Source organism: Pelophylax lessonae (genome assembly GCF_965119305.1).
Source record: "Pelophylax lessonae genome assembly, chromosome: 7".
Classification (NCBI taxonomy): Eukaryota; Metazoa; Chordata; class Amphibia; order Anura; family Ranidae; genus Pelophylax; species Pelophylax lessonae.
Genome location: NC_138774.1, coordinates 43,829,460 through 43,854,242, shown reverse-complemented (window position 1 = coordinate 43,854,242; position 24,783 = coordinate 43,829,460). Strand labels below are relative to the sequence as shown.

The 24,783-nt window shown below is 42.7% G+C and overlaps 1 protein-coding gene across 2 annotated transcripts in view; it reads right to left on the bottom strand.

The window, feature by feature from the left end:
• Positions 1-21,160, bottom strand: part of LOC309560971 (uncharacterized protein) — a 73,995-nt gene extending 52,835 nt beyond the window's left edge. The window contains exons 1-2 of one of the 2 annotated variants that reach the window (XM_082264674.1): positions 21,151-21,160; positions 4,553-4,685 (exon numbers count right to left, since the gene is read on the bottom strand). In XM_082264674.1, coding sequence (XP_082120800.1) covers positions 4,553-4,685; positions 21,151-21,153 — 136 coding nt within the window. In that variant the 5' untranslated portion in view covers positions 21,154-21,160. Of the gene's footprint in view, positions 1-17; positions 60-4,552; positions 4,686-21,150 lie in introns of those variants that run through there. The other variant, XM_082264675.1, reaches the window with a different exon arrangement.
• Between the last annotated feature and the right edge of the window lie 3,623 nt (positions 21,161-24,783).

Sequence of the window (24,783 nt, the reverse complement as noted above, 5' to 3'; positions counted from 1 at the left end):
TTGTTCAGATAGATCACCTTTATCTGTGGGCAGTGTTTGAATGAAGATCTAATGTTTGCCTGTTGAAATATGTTGAGAAAAAAAGATATTGTAAAGCGCTGCGCAAAAAACTGTTAGTGCTATATGAATCCTGAATAATAATAAAAAGGTGTACTTATTTATATGACTGTATATACACAGACTATGGGGGAGATTTACTAAGACGGGATCCCTCAGAATCTGGTACAGCTCTGCATAGTAACCAATCAGCTTCTAACTTCAGCTTGTTCAGTTTGGGTCCTTTCACACAGGACGGAGTCCGTTCTGCTCACTGGGGGATCGATCCGCTGATCCCCGCTGAGCAGGCGGATGGCAGCTCTGTCTCCCCTCTGTGTGCAGAGATGACAGCTGTCAAATCCCTGCTGTCTTCTATGGGGAGATCAGATGAAAACGGACCGCCTGTCCGCTCTCATCCGATCCGATCCTCCAAAAGGATGGAAAATAGGTTTTCCATCTGTCCAGATTTGACGGACAGGATGGCAGCGGGTGTCAGCGGAGGTGTCTCTGCTGATATCCGATGCCCCATAGAGCTGCATGGAGCATCAGATCCGGTCCACCTAAAAAACTGACAGGCGGATCGGATCGCCCGTGTGAAAGGGGCCTTAGGCATTGAGAAAACCTGGAAGCTGATTGGTTTTTGTGAAGAGATGCATCAGATCTCGCACTCTCCGATTTTAGTAAATAACCCCCCGATGGAGGAGATTTACTAACATTGGAGCACTCAGAATCTGGTGCAGCTGTGCATGGTAACCAGCTTGTAAATTGAACTTGTTCAATTACAAAGCTTTGACAATAAAACCAGACGATTGGTTACTATGCAGAGCTGGAACATTATTTATATTATACACACAACCCAAAAATTAACTTGAGACCCCATTCACACTGGGGCGACTTGTCAGGCGACCTGGTCGCCTGACAAGTCGCCGTGGGTCATCTGCCATAGATTAGCACAGGACCCGTTCTAATAGGAGCGACACAAGTCGCTCCGACTTAGAAAAAGGGTCCTGTACTACTTTGGAGCGACCTGCATTGACTTCAATGATATGAAGTCCGTGCATGCCGATCCGAGGTCGCGGTGCGAGCTGTGCACCGCGACTTCACAGGTCGCCCCGGCAAGTCGGGTCGCGCCTATGTGAACCGGCTCTTAGGTAAACTGTAAAGTGTTAGATAACAGTGACTCTAAAAGGGAAGATTAAAAAAACAAAAACAAAAAAAAAACGTGTTATACTAACCTGCTCTGGGCAATGGTTTTGCACAGGGCAGCCTCCTCCCACCTGCTGAGTGTGCCCAATAGCAAGCCTCTTGCTATGAGGGCACCCAAACAGGCTCACTCCCGAGCTGCGCTCTGTGTCTCCATTCATACACAGAGCACAGCTCCCACTGCTGTGGGAGCCAATGAGGAGAGAGAGACCCCCAGAGAGCCACTGTACTCATCCCTATTGCTGGATTGAGATGAGGCTCAAGTATAAGGGGAGCTGTACCCAGAAGGTTTTTTTAACCTTAATGCATGGAATAGAAACTAACACATAGTTCACAGAAATGTGAGCCTTTAGAACCACTTTAAAAAAGGTAAGCTAAACACTGGACACCCTTAACCCCCCCCCCCCCCCGCAGTCCCGTTGTACCGACAACCCCCGGGGCTGCCCAGCTGTAAGCACCTCCATAGCCGGTCCAGCGGTCTGGGGATTTAGAGTTCCCACCCTTCTCCCCCTCTTTGTGCAGCGCTTCCAGGACAGACCAGATTTCACTGTGATAGCACTAACCAATCAGATTTTTTTCTGGTCCATTCCCAGTGGGGACTGGGGGGGGGGGGGGGGGGGAGGGTGTCTGGGGTTAGTTCACCTTTACATTTTTTCTGTAAAGATGAACTATCACTTTAAATGAACTATCACTTTAAATGAACTCAAAATGTGTTTTAACAATACAGTTTTAAAGATTACGTACTTGCATATTAAACAGAACTCCAAAAAAGAAAATAAAAAAAAGGTCAAATCATTTTTTTTTACTCAAATGCATGCTCTGCATCAAGGAAAAAAAATGTCCCACTTTCTGTTCCTTCCCCACCTCACTAAATACTTACCTGAGCCCTCTCTTCATCCAGTGCTGTGCCCATCTGCAGCAGCGCTGGTCTTCATTCCTCTTCTTAGAAGACATACTGAGCAGCAGTCAGTCAAATTCCATGAGGAGGGGGCATGAATGAACCGTGTTGTGTGTGGACGCACACAGCTCGTCTCAGCAAAGCCCCTGCATGTGTGCCCTAATAGCAAGCTGCTTGCTAAGGGGGCACAAGAAGAGGAGGAGCGGAGAGTGCTAGCGGGGGGACCCCAGAAGAGGTAAGGGGCCACTCTGTGCAAAACCAATGCGCAAAGCAGGCAAGTATAAACCTTGTTTTTTTTAGGGGGGGGGGGCGGATAGCCTTTACAGCAGGGGTGGGGAACGTGCTGCCTGCAAAATCATTTGGTCCGGCCCCCAATGGTACTGCAGGCAGCCAGGCAGCAGCACTATTTAATAATGTGGAGGAGGACTGTGGAGGAGCGCAGTGTCACGTGTTCCGCCTTCACCAGACATCCCAAGTCTCCAGCATGTGGCCTGCGGCTCCCTGACACCCACAAGTGCCGTGCGATATCCGGGCTGTCAGAACGGAGCAGATGCTTCCTGTATAGTTCCAGCTCCGTCCTGACAGTCTGAGTCACAGGCGGAGTGATATCCAGCAGTGAGTACTACCCACAGCGGTACCAGCCAGCTGTACCCACCAGCAGTGAATACTACCCGCCAGCAGTGAGTACAACCCACAGCGGATAACCGCCAGCAATGAGTACTACCCACAGCGGTACCAGCCAGCAGTGAGTACTACCCGCCAGCGGTGAATACTACCCACCAGCAGTGGAGTACAACCCACAGCGGTACCCGCCAGCAGTGAGTACTACCCACAGCGGTACCCGCCAGCAGTGAGTACTACCCACAGCGGTACCTGCCAGCAGTGAGTACTACCCACCAGCAGTACCAGCCAGCAGTGAGTACTACCCACCAGCAGTACCAGCCAGCAGTGAGTACTACCCACCAGCAGTACCAGCCAGCAGTGAGTACTACCCACAGCAGTACCAGCCAGCAGTACTACCCACAGCAGTACCCGCCAGCAGTGAGTACAACCCACAGCGGATAACCGCCAGCAATGAGTACTACCCGCCAGCGGTGAATACTACCCACCAGCAGTGGAGTACAACTCACAGCGGTACCCGCCAGCAGTGAGTACTACCCACAGCGGTACCCGCCAGCAGTGAGTACTACCCACCAGCAGTACCAGCCAGCAGTGAGTACTACCCACAGCAGTACCAGCCAGCAGTACTACCCACAGCAGTACCCGCCAGCAGTGAGTATTACCCACAGCAGTACCAGCCAGCAGTGAGTACTACCCACAGCAGTACCAGCCAGCAGTACTACCCACAGCAGTACCTGCCAGCAGTACCCGCCAGCAGTACCAGCCAGCAGTGAGTACTACCCACAGCAGTACCAGCCAGCAGTACTACCCACAGCAGTACCCGCCAGCAGCGAGTATTACCCACAGCAGTACCAGCCAGCAGTGAGTACTACCCACAGCAGTACCAGCCAGCAGTACTACCCACAGCAGTACCTGCCAGCAGTGAGTACTACCCACAGCAGTACCAGCCAGCAGTACCCGCCAGCAGTACCAGCCAGCAGTGAGTACTACCCACCAGCAGTACCAGCCAGCAGTACCCACCAGCAGTACCCACCAGCAGTACCCGTGCTAAAAGCTAGGTACAACAAACTCCCACTGCTTAAGTTCTACAAACGTTACATTAGTAATGATTCATTTCTCACTTTGAGAAGACATGCATTAAAATCTGCATCTGGGTTTGGAACAACTTACTGCTGCTAGCAGTTCTTTTCAAAACTTACCACCACAAAGTTGACTGTGCTCCAGACTGACCAACGCAAACCTGGAAAACCAGTTGCCAGTAGCAACATCATCAATACCAGCTAACATCACACACCTCACCAAAGAGAAGCAGTTGCAGACATCACATTAGGGGTGAGTTAATTAAATGTTTGACCAAATATAATAATAGGCACATTTTTAAGCTGATAATTTTGTACGGCCCCCAAATGGTTTTATAAATATCCAAATGGCCCTTGGCAGAAAAAAGGTTCCCCACCCCTTCTATACAGCCACTTTCAGAGATCAGTAAAAAGTAAAAATCAATCTGGCACGGTCCGCAGTAATTCCTTTCTGCCACTAGAAGTCACCATTTTTTGGCTGAATGACGACCAGCATTATTCAATCACTTCCCTTGAGCCTACAGCTCTTTGACATTATTATTCCACCACTGTTGCCACAGGAGAAGAGAAAATCTGACACTAGCCTGGGCTGAGGCGGAGTTCTGCTTTAATGACATTGCTTATATTCTCCTTCACAACACGATTGTGATAACTCCAGACCTCTGCATGTTTTGCTGTAGAACAGTTTGGAAATACCGGCTTTCCTGAATCTTACCAAGGGAGCTCAGGGCCTGATAATTCTCCATCATCACATCTTTGTAAAGTTTCTTCTGTTCTTCCCCTAGGGTGCGCCATTCCTCCTCAGAGAAGTACACAGCGACATCCTCAAAGTTCTTAACACCTACATCCTACATAAAGAGGAAAACACATAGGGTTATGGCTGTGTGATAAAACTCTCCATTTTAGCATGCAAGCTGGTTGTGTTCGTGGTGGTCAGGGAAGGGGGGGGGGGGCAGTGCTTTCAATTATTACAATGCCAGACAGACATTGTTAAAGCAGTATTAACCACTTCCGCACTGCTCACTAGAGCTCTACTGCGGTAAAGTGGCTCCATAACGTCTGGCGATGTAGACCTACGTCGCCAGACATTCCCCTTTCTCGGCAGCGCGCACGCGCCGCCGGAGGCTCGCTCCTGCTGTATTCAGTCACAGCGGGAGTCGGGCCAGGGGAGGAGCGGCGCTGATCACCACCGCTCTTCCCCGATCGTCGGGGAATCGAGTGTGGAGATCCGCCTGCTTGTGTAAACAAAGCGGGCGGATCTCCTAAGTGACTAACAGTGACAGATTGCAGAGTTCAGCATAGCTGAACCTGCGATCTGTCCCCGTGTCACACAGTCCCCTCCCCCCACACACGTTAGTAAGCACCAGGCATACATTAACCCCTTGATCACCAATAAAAATGAACCCCTTCCCTGCCAGTGTCATTTTTACAGTAACAGTGCATATGTATAGCACTGATTACTATAGGAATGTCACTGGTACCCCCAAAAGTGTCAAAAATGTCAGTCAAGGGTCCGATCTGTCCGCCGCAATGTCGCAGTCCCACGAGTGAAAAAAAAAAATTGCAGATCGCCACCATTAATCGTTTAAAAAAAAAAAAAAAAAAAAAAAAACACCAAAAATGACATAAATCTTTCCCTTAGTTAGTAAACGCAATAACTTTTGCGCAAACCAATCAAAATACGCTTATTGCAATTTTTTTTACCAAAAATATGTAGCAGAAAACAAATTGGCCTAAAATGATAAAAAAAAATTTGATTTTTACTTTTTTTTGGGGGGGAAATTTCATTTAAAAAAAAAAATGGGAAAAATATTATTTTTTCAAAATTGACGCTCTTTTTTTGTTTATAGCGCATAGAGTAAAAATCGCACAGGTGATCAAATACCACTAAAAGAAAGCTCTGTTTGTGGGAAAAAAACGTCAATTTTTTTTTGGGTACGGCATTGCACGATCGCGCAATTGTCAGTTAAAGTCGCACAGTGCCGAATCGCAAAAAGTGGCCCAGACGTAAGACAGCAAAATCCTCCGGTGGTAAAGTGGTTAAACTCAAAACCATAAATGTCATATATTGCATCTTACCAATAATTACATGTGGCTGCATTAGTTTTCTTTTTTAGGCTTTTACCCTCTCGGTTTTCAACTGCTTATCTGGCCTGTTACATAGTTACATAGTTTGGGAGGTTGAAAAAAAGACATCAGTCCATCCAGTTCAACCTATGATGTGTGTGTGTGTTTGCTGTTAACCGTACATTGTATACCCCTGTATGTTGTACATTGTATACCCCTGTATGTTGTACATTGTATACCCCTGCATGTTGTACATTGTATACCCCTGTATGTTGTACATTGTATACCCCCTGTATGTTGTACATCGTATACCCCTGCATGTTGTACATTGTATACCCCTGTATGTTGTACATTGTATACCCCCTGTATGTTGTACATTGTATACCTCTGTATGTTGTGGTCGTTGAGGTGCCCATCTAATAGTTTCAAAAAACTATCAATGCTCCCTGCTGATACGACTGCTTGTGGAAGAGAATTCCACATCCTTACCGCTCTTACAGTGAAGAACCCCCTACGTACTTTAAGGTTAAACCGCCTTTCCTCAAGTTTTAGTGAGTGGCCACGTGTCTTATTGTATTCCCTTTCTCTAAAAAGTTTAGAGTTTAAAAGTGCCTATACTCTGGATGAAGGAGCACAGGGGGCACCTTTGCACAGCAGCATTGTCAGTCTGGGGGGGGGGAGGGGAATGTTAGATGTACTAGCTAGATTTAGATACACTAAACACTTTATAGTTACAGCAGTTTTCTTTTTCCTTTTGGGATAAAGGGGTTGCATGAATAAAGGCTGATCTTTTTTTTTTTTTTTTTTTTTTTTTTAAGGCTGATCATTTTAACCACTTAAAGACCGGAAGGTTTTACCCCCTTAATGACCAGGCCATTTTTGCGATTTGGCACTGCGTTAATTTAACGGGCAATTGCGCAGTCATGCAACGCTTTACCCAAATAAAATTGTCCTTTTGTAAAATTTGTAATTGTAATAAAAAAGTCCTTTTTTCCCCCTACAAACAGAGCTTTCTTTTGTTGGCATTTGATCACCTGTGCAATTTTTAGTTTTTGAACTATAAACAAGAAAAAAAATGAAAAAAAGACAATATTTTCACTTTCCGCTATAAAACATTCAAAAAATAAATCAAAAATTTTTTTTTTTCATCATTTTAGGCCAATTTGTTTTCTGCTACACATTTTTGGCAAAAAAAAAAAAATCCCAATAAGCGTATTTTGATTGGTCTGCACAAAAGTTATCGCGTCTACTAAGGGAAAGATTTATGTAATTTTTATTTTATTTTTTACTAGTAATGGCGGCGATCTGCAATTTTTAGATGGACTGCGACATTGCAGCGGACAGATCGGACCCCTAACTGACATTTTTGACACTTTTGCGGGGACCAGTGACATTACTACAGTAATCAGTGCTAAAAATATGCACTGTTACCATGCTAATTAAATGTATGCCTAGGGGTGTTTTCTAACTGTGAGGGGGATGGACCTATTTGATCAACACAGGGACCTGTGTTCCTAAATAGGAGGATCACAGGAGGCCTGTGATGATAACTGACAGAACAACGGTTTGCTGTTCTGTCTCCACAGGGAGGGATCACGGGGGCCTGGTGGCAATCGCGGCCGCCGGCCCCGTAGATCAGCTTCTCCTCTCGTGAATCCCGTCCCCCCCCCTCTGAGGAGTGACGTATGGATACGGCGGTTTGCACAGAAGAGCGAGCCTGCCGCAGTATATCTGCGACGGGAGGTCAGAAAGTGGTTAATGGAGTTGTAAAGGCAGAAGGTTTTATTTATCTTAAAGCGGAGTTCCACCCATTTTTTGAAAGGCCAATTACTGCCATTGCCCATCCTGAATGTATAATAAATGGCAATACATTTTTTTCTCTCTTTGTAAATCCCTTTTTATCACTTTTCTTCTGCAGCACTTCCGGCTGCGTCCGCCTAGGGGATTACATCACTGGGCTCCTTGGATAGCGGCGTTATGTATCCCAGGAGTCCTTGCGAACCACCTAGCGACAAAATCTTGGGTTAATTACAGATCGGCAATGACGTGCACGGGAGGACTGGGATGTCATTAACAGGTTGCTATAGCAACTGGGCGGGACCTTCCGCTGACACCGCCATTGCTATGGGAAGAGAGGGAGCCACTCAGTGGCTTCACAGCGCAGGCGCCAGATAGGGAGGTGCATGCTGCACCGAATCCTGGAAATACACAGGAGCCGGCTTCAGATGCCCACATTCTTGATGGCCACTGCCTGCCTCCCAGAACAAGTAAGAGATTACAGATTTACAAGTAGCAAGTATGAGGACCGTTATGCTAATATCCATATAATAAAAGTACAAATACTAGGAATTACATGGGTGCTTTGATCAAAAAATTACTAGGAGGCTGGAGCTCCGCTTTAATACATTCTATACGTTAGGATCAAAGCCTTATGTGTGCAGCAGCCTCCCCAGCACCCCCTAATACATGCCTGAGCCCCCTCTCTGTCCAGAAATGTCCACGAGACCCTCAGCTGTCTGGGACTCTCCCTCCTGATTGGCTGAGACACAGCAGTGGCACCATTGGCTCCCGCAGCTGTTAAAATCAGCCAATCAGGAGAGAGAGAGGGGGCAGGCCAAACGGCAGCTTCATGTCTGCATGCTGGGGGGCAATCAACAGGAGGGCGGGGTCAGGAGCAGCGCAGAGGGACCCGAGAAGGATCGGGGGCTGCTCTGTGCAAATCCACTACACAGAGCAGGTAAGTATAACATGTTTGTAAAGTCTAATTAAGAAAAAAAAAAAAAAACACTTTAACCACTTGCCTACTGGAGCACTTAAACCCCCCTTCCTGCCCAGGCCAATTTTCAGCGCTGTTGCACTTTGAATGACAATTGCGCGGTCATGCAACACTGTACCCAAATGACATTTTTATCATTTTTTTTCCAAACAAATAAAGCTTTCTTTTGGTGGTATTTAATCACTACTGCGGTTTTTATATTTTGCTGAACAAAAAAAGACCCAAAAAAACAAAAAAAAAAAATAAGTTTTTATAGTTATAAAATTTTGCAAACAGGTAATTTTTCTCCTTCATTGATGTGCGCTGATGAGGCAGCACTGATGGGCACTGATAGGCACTGGTAGGCTGCACTGGTGAGCACTGATAAGGCGGCACTGAAGGGCACTAATAGGTGACACTTATGATGGGGCACTGGCAGGTGGTACTGGTGGGCACTGGTAGGTGGCACAAATAATTCCTCTCCTCTTTGGACCGATCTCCCTCTGACAGCAGCTGGTGATTGTTTTTCTTTTCTCCTCACACTGACAGTGTGAGGAAAAGAAAAAAAAAAAAACAGCTGATCGCTGGCTGCTGTTTGCTTTACACGATCAGCGGTCATTGGCCGACAGCTGATCATGTGGTAAGGGGACGGAATCACCCCAGATCTCCGATCTGTGATCAGGCGAGTCTCATGGACTCGATCACAGAGCGAGCCGGGGGTGCGCTCCGGAGCGTAGAGGCCGCTCGTGCAAGGGAGGACGTCAATACACACCATCCCATCAATTTAGGTCCGCCGTCTTTTAGCTATAGCGCAGACGGCCACTAGTTAAGCACCCTTGTCGGTAGTAGATGGTTGTCCCATCCCTCTAACTGCTACATCTGCAGGAAAATTTGTTCTGTTGAAAAATAAGACTTAGGCTGACCATACATTATACAAATTTTCCTTTAGGATTTACCAAAACCATATAATATGAGGATCACCTAAACACTTCCAACTTGCATGCAATCAGGTGAGCCTTTACACTACATAGTGGAAGGTAAATCTAAACAAGAAAATTGTATACTGTATGGTCAGACTTCCTGTCCAGATCAAGTGAAAATAAAGAAAAGAAAGCCCAACAAAGAAAATGAATGCAGCCATTACATCTAAGAATTAATAAGCTGCAATATAATAACTAAGTTGCTTTGGGGTTTAAAAAAAAAAAAAAAAAAAAAAAAAAAAAGAAGAACAATCATCCCTCTGGGTGATCTCTGTACATTGCAGGGATTTTAACAAACTTTGTTGCAGATTCCTAACTTTTGTTATTCTGAAAATATCCCTGTGTTTCTCTGTATCCATGTGGGGAAAGTGGGTCTAATGGGAGTGGTTTCATAATTATCAACCAGCTGTGCACCCGCAGGGCTCTAATGAGTAAATCTGCTGGCCCTGCATCCCTTTAGAAGTGTTCCTATTGGGAGGATCTCACCAAAAATGATATTTGTGTTGCAGGGGAAGCCAGAAATCTGACTTGTATCTTAGGCAGACTTCTGGGAAAATTGGTGAGCCATAAAACAAGCAGGAAATGATGTTTCTGGGGGTGTGGTCAGTATACATTCTGTGTACATAATAGCTCCAGACGGCCATATTGTATTGCATTTTCAGAAAATTACAGCGACTGCAGATTGAAAAGGAAATGTAATTTTTAATATCATTCTTCAATTACAATATGATTTGTGTTGCAATTGTATTCGCTATTTTATTTTTTTCCTTGTTTATCCCCCCCCCCCCCACGAAAGTGGAGTTACCCTTTAACTTTTTTTGATTTACTTTTTATTGTCAAAGTCACATTTTATTCATTTCTGTGCACCCTTAGCAGAAAAGGACGGTGACTTTAGACGATCTCCAGCACCTGGAAGAAAGATGCAGCATTTCAACATTTTTTTTTTTACGTAACAAACTGCGACCCACCATTGTAATGTGTACAGGGCAGACAATTGTTTTCTATCTCCCCTTGCAGGGACTGGCATTGATCAGGCACAGAAACACAGAGTGTCACATCACAGAGTGTAAACGAGCCCTTACATCCACACATTAACCAGTCTTGGACCGCCCATCACATATATACTACGGCAGGATGGCCCGGCTGCGCAAAATCACCAACATGTACATAATTTTGTGCATGTGGTGCAGGGGGGGGGGCACGAGCATGCCACCGTACGCCGTTCCCACTGTGATTCGACAAAGCGGGAGCCAATCAGCGGGTCTGGCGGCCGCAATGGCTGCCGGTACCTGCTGATCGTTCAGAGGAAAGTCAGAGCGGCGGTCTGCCTATGTAAACAAGGCAATCTGCTGTTCTGTCAGGGAGGAACCAAGCTGAAACACGGATCCGCTTTCTCCTCTAGTGCATCCACTCCCCCCAGTTAGAAAGCACTCCCTAGGAGCACATTTAACCCCTTGATCGCCCCTGGTGTTAACCTCTTCCCTGCCATTATACACGAACGGTACATTTTTTTTTTTTTTTAGCACTGATCAATGTATTGGTGTCACTGGTCCCCAAAAATGTCACTTAGGCTGGCCATTCACGTTCAATTTTCTGGCCATTCACGTTCAGATTTTTGTCTGCCGAAATCTGTACTGACTGACGGAAAATCGGCCGTTGTGGTGACGGCCAACAAAAATTTTATAGCATGCACACCAGATTTTGTTTGGCTGAAAAGTCGCAGTCGGTTGTCGGAAGCATCATACTAACAAGCCGACAATCGGCCGATCGGACGTTGGCCGAAAATTCACGGCCAACAATCGTTGCGTGTGTACGGGGCATAAGTGTCAAATTTGTCCGCTGCAATGTCACAGTCCCGCTAAATATCGCTGATCGCCGCCATTACTAGTAAAAATCATTAAAAAAGTCCATAAATGTATCCCATAATTTGTAGATGCAATAACTTTTGTGTAAACCAAATCAATATACACCTATTAGGATGTTTTTTTACCAAAAATATGTAGCTGAATACACATTGGCCTAAAATTGATGAAAAAATTTGATTTTTTTTTTTTTTTTTTTTAATTGGGAATGTTTCAAAGCAAAAAATATATTATTTTTTTTTTTTTTTTTTTAATTGGGAATGTTTCAAAGCAAAAAATATATTATTTTTTTTTTTTTTTTTTTCAAAATGAAGGGGTTTTATTTTTTTGTTTATAGCGCAAAAAATAAATACCGCAGAAGTGACCAAATACCAAAAGAAAGCTCTATTTGTGGTGAAAAAAAAAAAAAAAAAAGAGACATCAATTTTATTTGTGTACAGCGTTGCACAACCACACAATTGTCCATTAAAGTAACGCAGTGCCGTATCACAAAAAGGGGCCTGGTCAGGAAGGGGGTAAAACCTTCTGGAGCTGAAGTGGTTAATAATCTGTTTAGCTGCTTCGGCTGGTCACAGGACGGCCTTCACAAGTCTCAGAGGTGAAATGCTTGGCATTGTTAAAGCAGATCTAAAATTAACCCGCACTGACAGGACTTTGATATCCCATCATCATGCAGCTTATGGGCACTTGGCCAGCACTATAGAGAGCCTGAGGCAGCATTTTCTCCAGGAAAAGCAAACATTTATGTCTTCATTTTACTTCATATTTATCCATACCAGATAAAGCTTACCAACTTATTAACCATCTCACCTCCAGAAGGTTTACCCCCCTTCATGACCAGGCCTTTTTTTGGGATTGTAAAAAAAGTACCACTTAAGCGTACTCCCCGCGCCTAGGATTTAGTGTGTATTAAATGTGTAAAATGAAATATTAATTTAGTGACAAATCATGTAAAATAAATTAAAATACAGCGGCAGCAGTAGTATGAGAAATCGTGAAAAGAAAAATAGTCCTAAAATTAGGACTATCTACAGCGCTTGCTAAAACAGTAGAAAAGTTATATGCAATATTCTTACAAATAGAAGTGCAAATGTGCAAATTGTGCCAATTAATTTATCAAAAATCAATTCATAAATGTATCAATAAGAGTCCATCTCAAAAAGTGCAATCATAAAAAACATGAAACCAATGTTCAGTTTTTGTTCCTTATCCTGGGAACTGTGCAAGTGCTCTCAAAAATCAATAAGTGACTAATAAAGTGCAGGTGCTGGGTGCCTGTGCCGATGGTGATTTTCTTCCTTAGGCCCCTTTCACACATATGGTCCGTTCAGTTCATCAGTTCAGTCACGTCAAATGTATCAATTTTTTCATCCGTTTTTCATCCGTTTTTCGTCAGTTGTTATCCGTTTTTCATCAGTTTTTCATCCATTTTTCATCAGTTTTTCATCCGTTTTTCATCCGTTGTCGTCCGTTTTTCATCCGTTGTCATCAGTTGACATCCGTTTTTCATCCGTTGTCATCAGTTGACATCCGTTTTTCGTCCGATCCGTTTTTTTTGACGGATGAAAAATAGGGCATTCATCCGTTCAAAAAAACGGACATTGACGGAAGTGGATGAAAACAGATGTTAACTGATGATCATCAGTTGTCATCCGTTTTTACATAGAGATGCATTGATGTCCGTTTTTCATCCGTCAACGGATGGATGAAAAACAGACAAACGGACAGCATGTGTGAAAGGGGCCTTAGGCTCCTTTCACACGGCCGCTCCGTGTGAAAGGTCCGCTGCGGGACTTTTTTTTTTTTTTTTCCACGGAGCGGATGACATTTCTGTCATCCGCTCCGTGTGCCCGCATATCATCCCATCCGTATGCGGACCTAATGTAAGTATATGGCACTGCGGATGACACCGCTGACATCCAATTTTCCTTCCTTTCCGTTTTTTACACGGATGGAAAAATGGGGTTCTGTTCCGTTCCAAAAAACGGAACAGAACTGAAAGGAGGAAAATCGGATGTCAGCGGATGGTATTCCGCTGACATCCGCAGTGCCATTCACTTACATTATGTCAGCAAATCATCCGCAAAAAAATAGGATGATTTGCGGACACACGGAAAGCAGCGGAGCGGCCGTGTGAAAGGACCCTTCCTATTCCATAGGGCAGCTCATGATGTTGAATTTGGAAAGAAAGATAAAAGGCTCCAGATAGTATAGTATTGTTTATAAAACGGTTTATTCCAATAAAAAAAGTATATACCCATTTGGAACGCAAGCCGGAATTACCTCCGCTCGCCACTCTGCATGGTATCTTTTGATTGTCACGGACACTACCATAGTGAGATTCTTGCGGGATCCGACTAAACTGGTAACCGATATACTTTTTATTGGAATAAACCGCTTTATAAACAGTACTATACTATCTGGAGCCTTTTATCTTTCTTTCCAAATTCAACATCATGAGCTGCCCTATGGAATAGTAAGAAAGAAAATCACCATCGGCACAGGAGGACCTTAAAGGGGACTTACCAACAAATGAGATTGGTCTCAATATTGTAAGGTATATGAGGCCCACTATATTCGGTAAGTCACCCAATTTATAAATTGCTGCACAGGAAGAAGGCACCCAGCACCTGCACTTTATTAGTCACTTATTGATTTTTGTGAGCACTTGCACAGTTCCCAGGATAAGGAACAAACACTGAACATTGGTTTCATGTTTTTTATGATTGCACTTTTTGAGATGGACTCTTATTGATACATTTATGAATTGATTGATTTTTGATAAATTAAATTGGCACAATTTGCACTTATATTTGTAAGAATATTGCATATAACTTTTATACTGTTTTAGCAAGCGCTGTAGATCGTCCTAATATTAGGACTATTTTTCTTTTTTTGTGATACTGCGTTACTTTAACTGACAATTGCGCAGTCATGCGACTCTGTACCCAAACAAAATATTTGCCCTTTTTCCCCACAAATAGAGTTTTCTTTTGGTGGTATTTTATTTTTTTGTGCTATAAACCAAAAACAGACCAACGACAATTTTGAAAAAAAAAAAAAAAAAAAAAAAAAAAAAAACTAGGGGAAGGCATGAATCCATGTCTCTGCTTGGCAGGAACACAGGATCAATGCCTTCCCTACTGACAGAACAGAGATCTGCCTTGTTTACATAAGCAGATCGCCGTTCTCCCTCTGTACTGAAGGATCGGCAGGTGCCAGCGGATATCAAGCTCCCTGTGTATAATTACAGCTGGAGCCGGCCTGCGGTGCTGCACATGCGCCCTAGACCCAGAAGTGCAGGATCATGTACTAGGTACATGATCTGGCACAGGAGAGTCGCCGTATATGTACAGTATAGGGTCAGCAAGCGGTTAAATATCATGGTCCTTGGTATGACATTTTAACTCTTTTGCTGCCATTTCTGATGGCAGTTAGTTTTTTTTTATGTTACATGATATTCAAGTGGTTCGCACTTCCACCTAGCAGCACCGGGGTCATCAGTTCAAATCCCAACCACCTAACCACGGCACTACCTGCCTGGAGTTTGCATGTTTTCCCTGTGTGAGTTTCCTCCGGATTCTCCGGTTTCCTCTCACACTGCAAAGACATGCTGATAGGTAAACTGGCTTCTAATATATATGAATGCGAGTTCGGGACCTTAGATTGTAAGCTCATTGAGGGCAGCAACCAAAGTGAATATATAATATGTAAAGCGCTGCATATATATTAGTGGCACTATATCAGCACCTGTAATAAATAAATATTAAATGGCTAAGTTCACCTTTAAAAAAATATATACAGAATAAACATTTTTTTTTTTTTTAAATAATTTTTTTTCTCAGGAGCCCGCAGAGCACTGCACTTGCAGTCAGTGGATTGCAGGTACTGCCTACAGCTTTCCTGCCTGTACCTCTGTACGACCATTAGAAAGCTGCAGGAAGTGTGAATGGACTACAAGAGCGCTCATCAGCGCCCTCCTAGCTCATTCAGTTCTACAAGTCATCTGCTGTGGTGGAAGATGGAACTTGTAGTTCACGAATTCTCTGCGATTCAATGGCACAGCTAACTGACGCAAAGCCACACTAATTTTGGAATGTGACAGCGGCGGTTGCGGGGAAGAGGAACCCTGGCTTGCTTTCTGGGGTGGGGAAGGCTGCATTGTAACCTGTACTAGAAAGAATTGACCCCCAAATTATGAGAATTTAAGATGCAGAAAACTCGAAACTAGAAAGCTCAGTGTGCTGCTGCTCCCCCCAGCTCTTATGCAGCTGAGAACAGAGGGAATTGGCTCACTTCCCAAAAAAAAAAAGGGGGAAAAAATGTATTTATAATTTTTTTTTTATATATCATACAAAAACGTTTTGCCTTTTTATTTATACACGGCTCAAAAAAATTCAAGGAACTTTTTAATCAGAGTATAGCATCAAGTCAATTAAACTCCTGGGATATTTATATGGTCAGTTAAGTAGCAGAGGAGGTTTTTAATCAGTTTCGAGTGCTTTGGTGTTAAATTAAATTAACAACAGGTACACTAGATGGGCAACAATGAGACAACCTCCAAAACAGGAATGGTTTTACAGGTGGAGGCCACTGACATTTTTTCACTACTCATCTTTTCTTACTGTTTTTCACTAGTTTTGCATTTGGCTGGGGTCAGTGTGCAAGGAGGAACAGGATGAGCACTGCCAGAGCCCTACAAAATGACCTCCAGCAGGCCACTGGTGTGAATTCCCTCCGACCAACCAATCAGAAACTGACTTCATGAGGGTGGCCTGAGGGCCCGACATCCTCTAGTGGCCCCTGTGCTCACTGCCCGACACTGTGGAGCTCGATTGGCATTTGCCATTAACCATTTAAGCCCACGGAAGATTTTACCCCCTTCCTGACCAGGGCCTATTTTGCGATTCAGCACTGCGTGACTCTAACGGACAATTGTGCGGTCGTGCGACGCTGTACCCAAATGTAATTGACATCCTTTTTTCCCCACAAACAGAGCTTTCTTTTGGTGGTATTTGATCACCTGTGCGATTTTTTGATCATGCGCTATAAACAAAAAGCGACAATTTTGCAAAAATAACAATATTTTTCACATTTTGTTTATATGAAAATTCCCCAAAAAAAAAAAATGTAAAAATCTAAATTTTTGAACATTTCAGGCCTATTTGTTTTCTGCTACATATGTTTGGCAAAAAAACCAAATCGCAAAAAGCGTATTTTGATTGGTTTGCGCAAAAGTTATTGCGTTTACTAACTAAGGGAAAGATTTTTGCCATTTTTTTTTTTTTTTTTTAACGAGTAATGGCGGCGATCTGCGATTTTTTTTTGCGGGACAGCGACATTGCGGCGGACAGATCGGACCCTTGACTGACACTTTTGGGGTTACCAGTGACATTTCTACAGTAATCAGTGCTATACATATGCACTGTTACTGTAAAAATGAAACTGGCAGGGAAGGGGTTAACTTTATTTGAGAAGGAGGGGTTAAATGTGTCCCTAGGGGCGTGCTTCTAACTGTGATTGGATGTGGCTGTGTGTGTAACAGCACAGATCAACGGTCCTACATAGCAGGACCGTATGATCTGTGCTGTTACACAGGGGAGATTGACAGGCGGCTTTGTTTACATTAGCCGCCTGCCTTTCTCCCGGGGTAACCGTCGATCGCGAGTGACCGGCGGACATCGGGTCCGCCGGTGACTCGCATGGGGGGGGTCTGGGAGCGAGCGGGAGCCGCCCCTCTGGCGGCGCGCGCTCGCTCCCTAGAGCCTCACAGGCTAGCGATGTAGACCTACGTCACTTTGCCTGTGAGGGGCTGACTGCCGACGTAAATCGTCGTTAGGCAGTCGGCAAGTGGTTAAACACCAGAATTGGGAGGTCCACCACTGGCTCTCTGTGCTTTTCACAGATGAGAACAGGTTCACCCTGAGCACATGTGACAGACGTGAAAGGGTCTGGAGAAGCCGTGGAGATCGTTATGCTGCCTGTTACATAGTTCAGCATGACCGGTTTGGTGGTGGGTCAGTGATGGTCTGGGGAGGCATATCCATGGAGGGATGCACAGACCTCTACAGGCTAGACAATGGCACCCTGACTACCATTAGGTATTGGGATGAAATCCTTAGACCCATTGTCAGACCCTACGCTGCTGCAGTGGGTCCTGGGTTCCTCCCGAAGCACGGCAATGCCCGGTCTCATGTGGTGAGAGTATACAGCCAGTTCCTGGAGGATGAAGGAATTGATACCATTGAATGGCCCCCAGGCTCGCCTCACCTAAATCCAATAGAACACCTCTGGAACATTGTTTCGGTCCATCGGATGCCACCAGGTTGCACCTCAGTCTGTTTAGGAGCTCAGTGATGCCCTGGTCCAGATCTGGGAGGAAATACCCCAGGACACCATCCGTCGTCTCATTAGGAGCATGCTCCCATGTTGTCAGGCATACATACAATCACGTGTATATATCATAGGTAAAAAGGCGCTGGTAATCTTAATATATCACGTGTTATAAAAATTAATAAGTGATTTAAAGTGTAATATATGTGATTAAAAGTTGCTACAAATATATATATGATCTACTATTGGTGCAATTAGCAAAGAAAAGTGCATACCAGTGCAATTTCTATTCAGAAGTGTTTGTGTTTCTCAAAGTAAATTAATCCACAAAGGTGTGGGTCAGTGAACCAATAAATAGATATATAAAGAATTCCATACAAAAATCACATAAGGATATATAAAAAAATCACATAAGAATATATAAAAAAGTATAAATATATAAATGTGCTCCAAGTAGTGTTTAAAAGTCCAAGCAATAGCATGCAATCAAAATTGTGCTTGGTGAATTCTTATTAATCCATTAACAGTGCTCCAGGTGCTGGGATGTGACAACCGTGGCCTCTTACCAGCTAGCAGCAGATCACAAGGACCCCCAACGCCTGTGATCCCTTTATTGGGTGGATCAAACCTCTCATCGATTGCTTGGATCTCTGGCTCCTATATTACTCGAGTTGGACAATGTAGTCCCCCCATACACATAAAGATATAGAAGAACAAATAGCCTCCAATAGTGAAATACTGTTTTATTCTCCAAAAAACATACACTATAAGGTGACAATTAGCCTCTTACTATTTGTTGTGCCCTCCTGGCACTGGGCAATTCGGCAGTACAAAATTGTTTTTATGGGTCTTAGGAAGATATTCTCCGGGGATCTGCAGCACCCTGTATCTCCTTTCCCCCTTTCTTTGTATTGCGGCGGTGGATGTGTATCCCAGCCTCTGTTCCGAATGCCTCTGTGTGTTACTTCCGGGTTAGCATTGACCACAATGCATTTCGCTTAACGAGCGTCCTCAGGCAGTCTATGCTGGCCCTGTCAGTCACATCTTAAGTATCGCTATCTCTATTATGATTGGCCGGTGTTTAGTTTTGCTTTTGTAGCGCCATTCATTTATTTTTATTGACATTAAGTGCCGATCTGTATATTTAACAGGATGGTATCGATTTATTACGTGACCCTTTTATTTTATGTGTATTTGACATTTGCTGCAAATCGCCTGGGTATATTCCTATTCCCCGCATTATACAAACAGCAATTCACATCCAATAATTCTTAAAAACACATAATATATTTTCCACAATTATAAAACTATTTATATCTAGTATTAAATCTTTATTAATAAAACATTATAAATTAAAATTGAAATTAGACATTATAAAATAAAAAATATATATCTTTAATTGACGCCATCTAGTGGTCGTCTAATTTTTCCTACATTCTTTTTAGTGTAATTCGGGACTATAACTCCATCTAGTTCCTATATATGGCCACTAGATGGAGTTATAGTCCCGAATTACACTAAAAAGAATGTAGGAAAAATTAGATGACCACTAGATGGCGTCAATTAAAGATATATATTTTTTATTTTTTTAATTTTATAATGTCTAATTTCAATTTTAATTTATAATGTTTTATTAATAAAGATTTAATACTAGATATAAATAGTTTTATAATTGTGGGAAATATATTATGTGTTTTTAAGAATTATTGGATGTGAATTGCTGTTTGTATAATGCGGGGAATAGGAATATACCCAGGCGATTTGCAGCAAATGTCAAATACACATAAAAAAAAAGGGTCACGTAATAAAATCGATACCATCCTGTTAAATATACAGATCGGCACTTAATGTCAATAAAAATAAATGAATGGCGCTACAAAAGCAAAACTAAACACCGGCCAATCATAATAGAGATAGCGATACTTAAGATGTGACTGACAGGGCCAGCATAGACTGCCTGAGGACGCTCGTTAAGCGAAATGCATTGTGGTCAATGCTAACCCGGAAGTAACACACAGAGGCATTCGGAACAGAGGCTGGGATACACATCCACCGCTGCAATACAAAGAAAGGGGGAAAGGAGATACAGGGTGCTGCAGATCCCCGGAGAATATCTTCCTAAGACCCAAAAAAACAATTTTGTACTGCCGAATTGCCCAGTGCCAGGAGGGCACAACAAATAGTAAGAGGCTAATTGTCACCTTATAGTGTATGTTTTTTGGAGAATAAAACAGTATTTCACTATTGGAGGCTATTTGTTCTTCTATATCTTTATGTGTATGGGGGGACTACATGGTCCAAATCGAGTAATATAGGAGCCAGAGATCCAAGCAATCGATGAGAGGTTTGATCCACCCAATAAAGGGATCACAGGCGTTGGGGGTCCTTGTGACCTGCTGCTAGCTGGTAAGAGGCCACGGTTGTCACATCCCAGCACCTGGAGCACTGTTAATGGATTAATAAGAATTCACCAAGCACAATTTTGATTGCATGCTATTGCTTGGACTTTTAAACACTACTTGGAGCACATTTATATATTTATACTTTTTTATATATTCTTATGTGATTTTTGTATGGAATTCTTTATATATCTATTTATTGGTTCACTGATCCACACCTTTGTGGATTAATTTACTTTGAGAAGCACAAACACTTCTGAATTGAAATTGCACTGGTATGCACTTTTCTTTGCTAATTGCACCAATAGTAGATCATATATATATTTGTAGCAATTTTTAATCACATATATTACACTTTAAATCACCTATTAATTTTTATAACACGTGATATATTAAGGATTACCAGCGCCTTTTTACCTATGATATATACCTATTTATTGTTTTATTACAATTAAAAGGGCAGCAGGTTCAACAATCTTTTATTTAAAGGGCCAGGCACCTTCTCTTTTCTTTTTATACATACAATCACGTGGGGGCCATACAAACTACTGAGGACCATTTTGAGTTGCTTTCAGCAAAATAGACTAGCCTGCTGCATCCTTTTTTCCACTTTGATTTTCGGGGTGTCTTTGAATTCAGCCCTCTGTATGGTAATAATTTTCATTTCCAACAAACAATGTGGCATCCTTTTATTCCTAACACATTACCTAGTACATACCAGTATAGATATCCAGCATGAGATTTTTCCCCATTGAGATCCGATCTGTTTTTAAAGCGTTCCTTAATTTTTTTGAGCAGTATAGTTTAAACTGAAAGGGTTGTTTTACAAGGTGATCATATGCAAATCACTTTAATGTGCTGTGAGAATTATGTAATGTCTGGTTTTCCAACAAATGCCAAGAGCAGAGGCCACTTACCATCCCCTGGGTCCACTGGGCTTAGTAGAGCTGAGGGCACCAATCTTCTGAATTCCTGCAAAGAAAAAATATGCAACAGTTACAAATTTACCAAACAAGTGTTTCTTTTTTAACCCCGTGTGCACTGCAGGGTGTTTGAGCACAAATCTAATGATGTGCCCCCCTTGTGCCAAGTAGAGAAAATGATGACATGCCAGCCAACATGTTTCAGCAGCTTAAATCACTTGCTGACTGTGCTATAGTCGAAAGACGGCCACAGCGCGGTTGTCCAGTTCTGGGAGGGCATCTATGAACATCCTCCCAGAATTTTTGGTCCTTTTTTTTGTTTGTTTAGTAAAAGAAAAACCCCAGTGGTGATTAAATACCACTAAAAGAAAGCTCTGTTTAAATTAAAAAAAAAAAAAAAAAAAATGCAACAGCACTGAAAGCTAAAAATTTCTCTGGGCAGGAAGGGGGTGAAAGTGCACGGTATTGAAGTGGTTAAAGAACTACATAAATGGTTAAGAAAAAAACATTGTGGAGGTGTAAGGAGGATTGTATTTTTTTAATAACAATTTTTGTGTTAGTGTTGTAGCTTTGAAGAAGGGGAGATTTCCCAGACTCCAAAAGACATTGGCCCTTTTATTCTGTTTAGAAATAAGGCCAATTTTAAAGTGGTTGTAAGCCTCAGACATGAAATATGAACAAACTATATCCCTCTACAGACTATATCCCTCTACAGTGAAAAAGAAATGGTGATAGGGGAGGAAGCTCCAGCACACAGCCTGTGATTGACAGCCTTTGCTCTGTTCCCGTGAGAAAGGGGGTGTGTCCATTCCCTCCAATCAAATTTCACAGATCTCCTCCCTATGCTCTGCGGTGCTTTCCTTCAGCTCTCTGCCCCATTTTCTGACAACTCAGACAAGCTTTATAAATTGTGAACTTTGAATGGCTGTAGAGAAGAGAAGACTGCAGATGAATGGGTACAACTTACTGTATGAAGGATGATTTGGTTGGGCATTATTATTGGGCATCCCAGTTGGTATCTCTTAAGTCATGGTTTTGTAATGATACAGACACCCGATGGGTTCAGGTGGAAAAAGCCTTAACTAAAATCAAGCAACTAGCACATTTGATGATAGACTATTGGAAACCGGTTCAAACCCAAAACCTCCCTATAACAGTAAAAACATTGTTATTAACATGGAGAACCCTTCTAATGAAAAATAAATCAGACCCTGTAAATCAAAAAATAAAGGATACCTATAGAAACAATGGAAATTCTCATACCCTATTTATATACTTGTAAATAGAGAGATTGTAATATATATTGGGTTGAAGATTTGCTAGAAGGTACAAGACCTAAATCATTTGAAGTCCTTCAGCGGATATATAAACTCCCAACATCGAAACATATTTCTTATATACGAATAACTAAATTTCTTAGCCAACATCCATTACCAACATTATTATTGTCTCAATGGCTATATGATTATTATACCTCCTCTTCCGAAAGGAAGAAAGGTACGGTATTCCTATATTTTATATTGTATTAAATTCTAAATCTAGATTCCAGAAGACTATGCTAAAATGGGAGGAAGAACTGTGTCAAACGTTTACGAATCTGCAATGGTCTCAAGCCATTAAATATTCCTATAAGATATCCCGGTGTGTTAATCATTGGGAATTAACACAGAAAACTCTCTCCTGATGGTATCTTACTCCTTATCGACTCTCAAAATTTTATCCGACACACTCACCACTATGTTGGCGTATGTGCGGACAAACGGGTAAATATACACCATACATTATGGGCTTGTAAAAATCTAACAAGTTTTTGGAATCAAATTTTCAATTTTATTTCAACAATAACAGGCACAGCTATTAAACCAAACCCGGCATTAGCCCTTTTAAACCTGGGGATAGATCGATTTCCGATACAGACAAGCTGGATTATAGCCCATATATTGGTAGCTGCGAGGCTAACGATAACTAGACGGTGGAAAAGCACCGAAGTCCCTAAATTAACGGAAGTAATAACATCTGTAAGATTGGCCATCAAAGGATTGATTGGTAAGGATTTAAATCCCAAGGGGGAAATTGTGTATTCCAATTGTTCCGAGTGACTATTGATATTAATAGTGCAGGTTATTTCTCGCTAATGTTTTATGTATGTATTATTTATTGAGGGATTTATAGATGGATGCTCCATTTCTCTCTTTTTCTCCTTGTTCTTCTCTTGGTTGTGATTTTGATTTGTATTGCAAAAATTTAATGTTAAAATGATGATTTGTCTCATCTCTGTATGAAGACTTTGGCCTTTTTGTTCCTTGGTCTATTACTGTCCAAGTATTAATATGTGGATTCTAAACTCTGGACTTCCTAGATAAGAAGCGCCCGATTTGCGTTGACAGCAAGAGCCACTGTGTCCTGTATGAATCTAATTGACTTTTCAACCATGGGCTAATAAGGAGTTAAATCCAGCACTATAGTTCTATATAGTGCACCCGGAAAGTATTCACAACGCTTCACTTTTTCCACATTTTGTTATGTTACAGTCGCATTCCAAAATGGATTAAATTCATTATTTTCCTCAAAATTCTACAAACAATTTCCCATAATGGCAACGTGACAGAAGTTTGTTTGAAATCTTTACAAATGTATTGAAAACAAAAAAAAAAAAAAAATCCCATGTACATAAGTATTCACATCCCTCGCTCAATACTTTGTTGAAGCACCTTTGGCACCAATTACAGCCTCAAGTCTTTGAGTATGATGCTACAAGCTTGGCACACCTATTTTAGGGCAATTTCTCCCATTCTTCTTTGCAGGACCTCTCAAGCTCCATCGGGTTGGATGGGGAGCGACGGTGCACAGCCATTTTCAGATCTCTCCAGAAATGTTCAATCAGGTTCAAGTCTGGGCTCTGGCTGGGTCACTCAAGGACATTCAGAGTTGTCCCATAGCCACTCCTTTGTTATCTTGGCTGTGTGCTTAGGGTTGTTGTCCTGTTGGAAGATGAACCTTCGCTCCAGTCTGAGGTCCAGAATGCTCTGGAGTAGGTTTTCATCAAGGACGCCTCTGTACATTGCTGCATTCATCTTTCTCACAATCCTGACTAGCCTCCCAGTTCCTGCCGCTGAAAAACATCCCCACAGCATGATGCTGCCACCACCATGCTTCACTGTAGGGATGGTATTGGCCAGGTGATGAGTGGTGCCTGGTTTCCTCCAGACATGACGCTAGCCATTCAGGCCAAAGAGTTCAATCTGTTTCATCAGACAAATTTTGTTTCTCATGGTCTGAGAGTCCTTCAGGTGCCTTTTGGCAAACTCCAGGTGGGCCTATTTGCAGGAGCAGAATAGTAATAGGCAGTGGTAGGTACTCTTTACGGCAGGTACTCTTTATGTAGGGATCTGGGGTCTAAAAACACCCAAGACCCCTCCATTGCACTTAAAAGTATTCAAAACGTCGAAATCTGCATTTTTGAATACTGTCAACTTTTTTTAAATTGGCGCCAATTGCAGCAGAGTAAGCCGGAATTGACGCTGTGACATTGCTCCTGGGTTACATGATCAAAGACCTGATCAAAGCCGAATTCGGCTTTGTTCGGGACTCCAACCAGCCAGCGGACGCTAGACGTTCAGGTCTCCC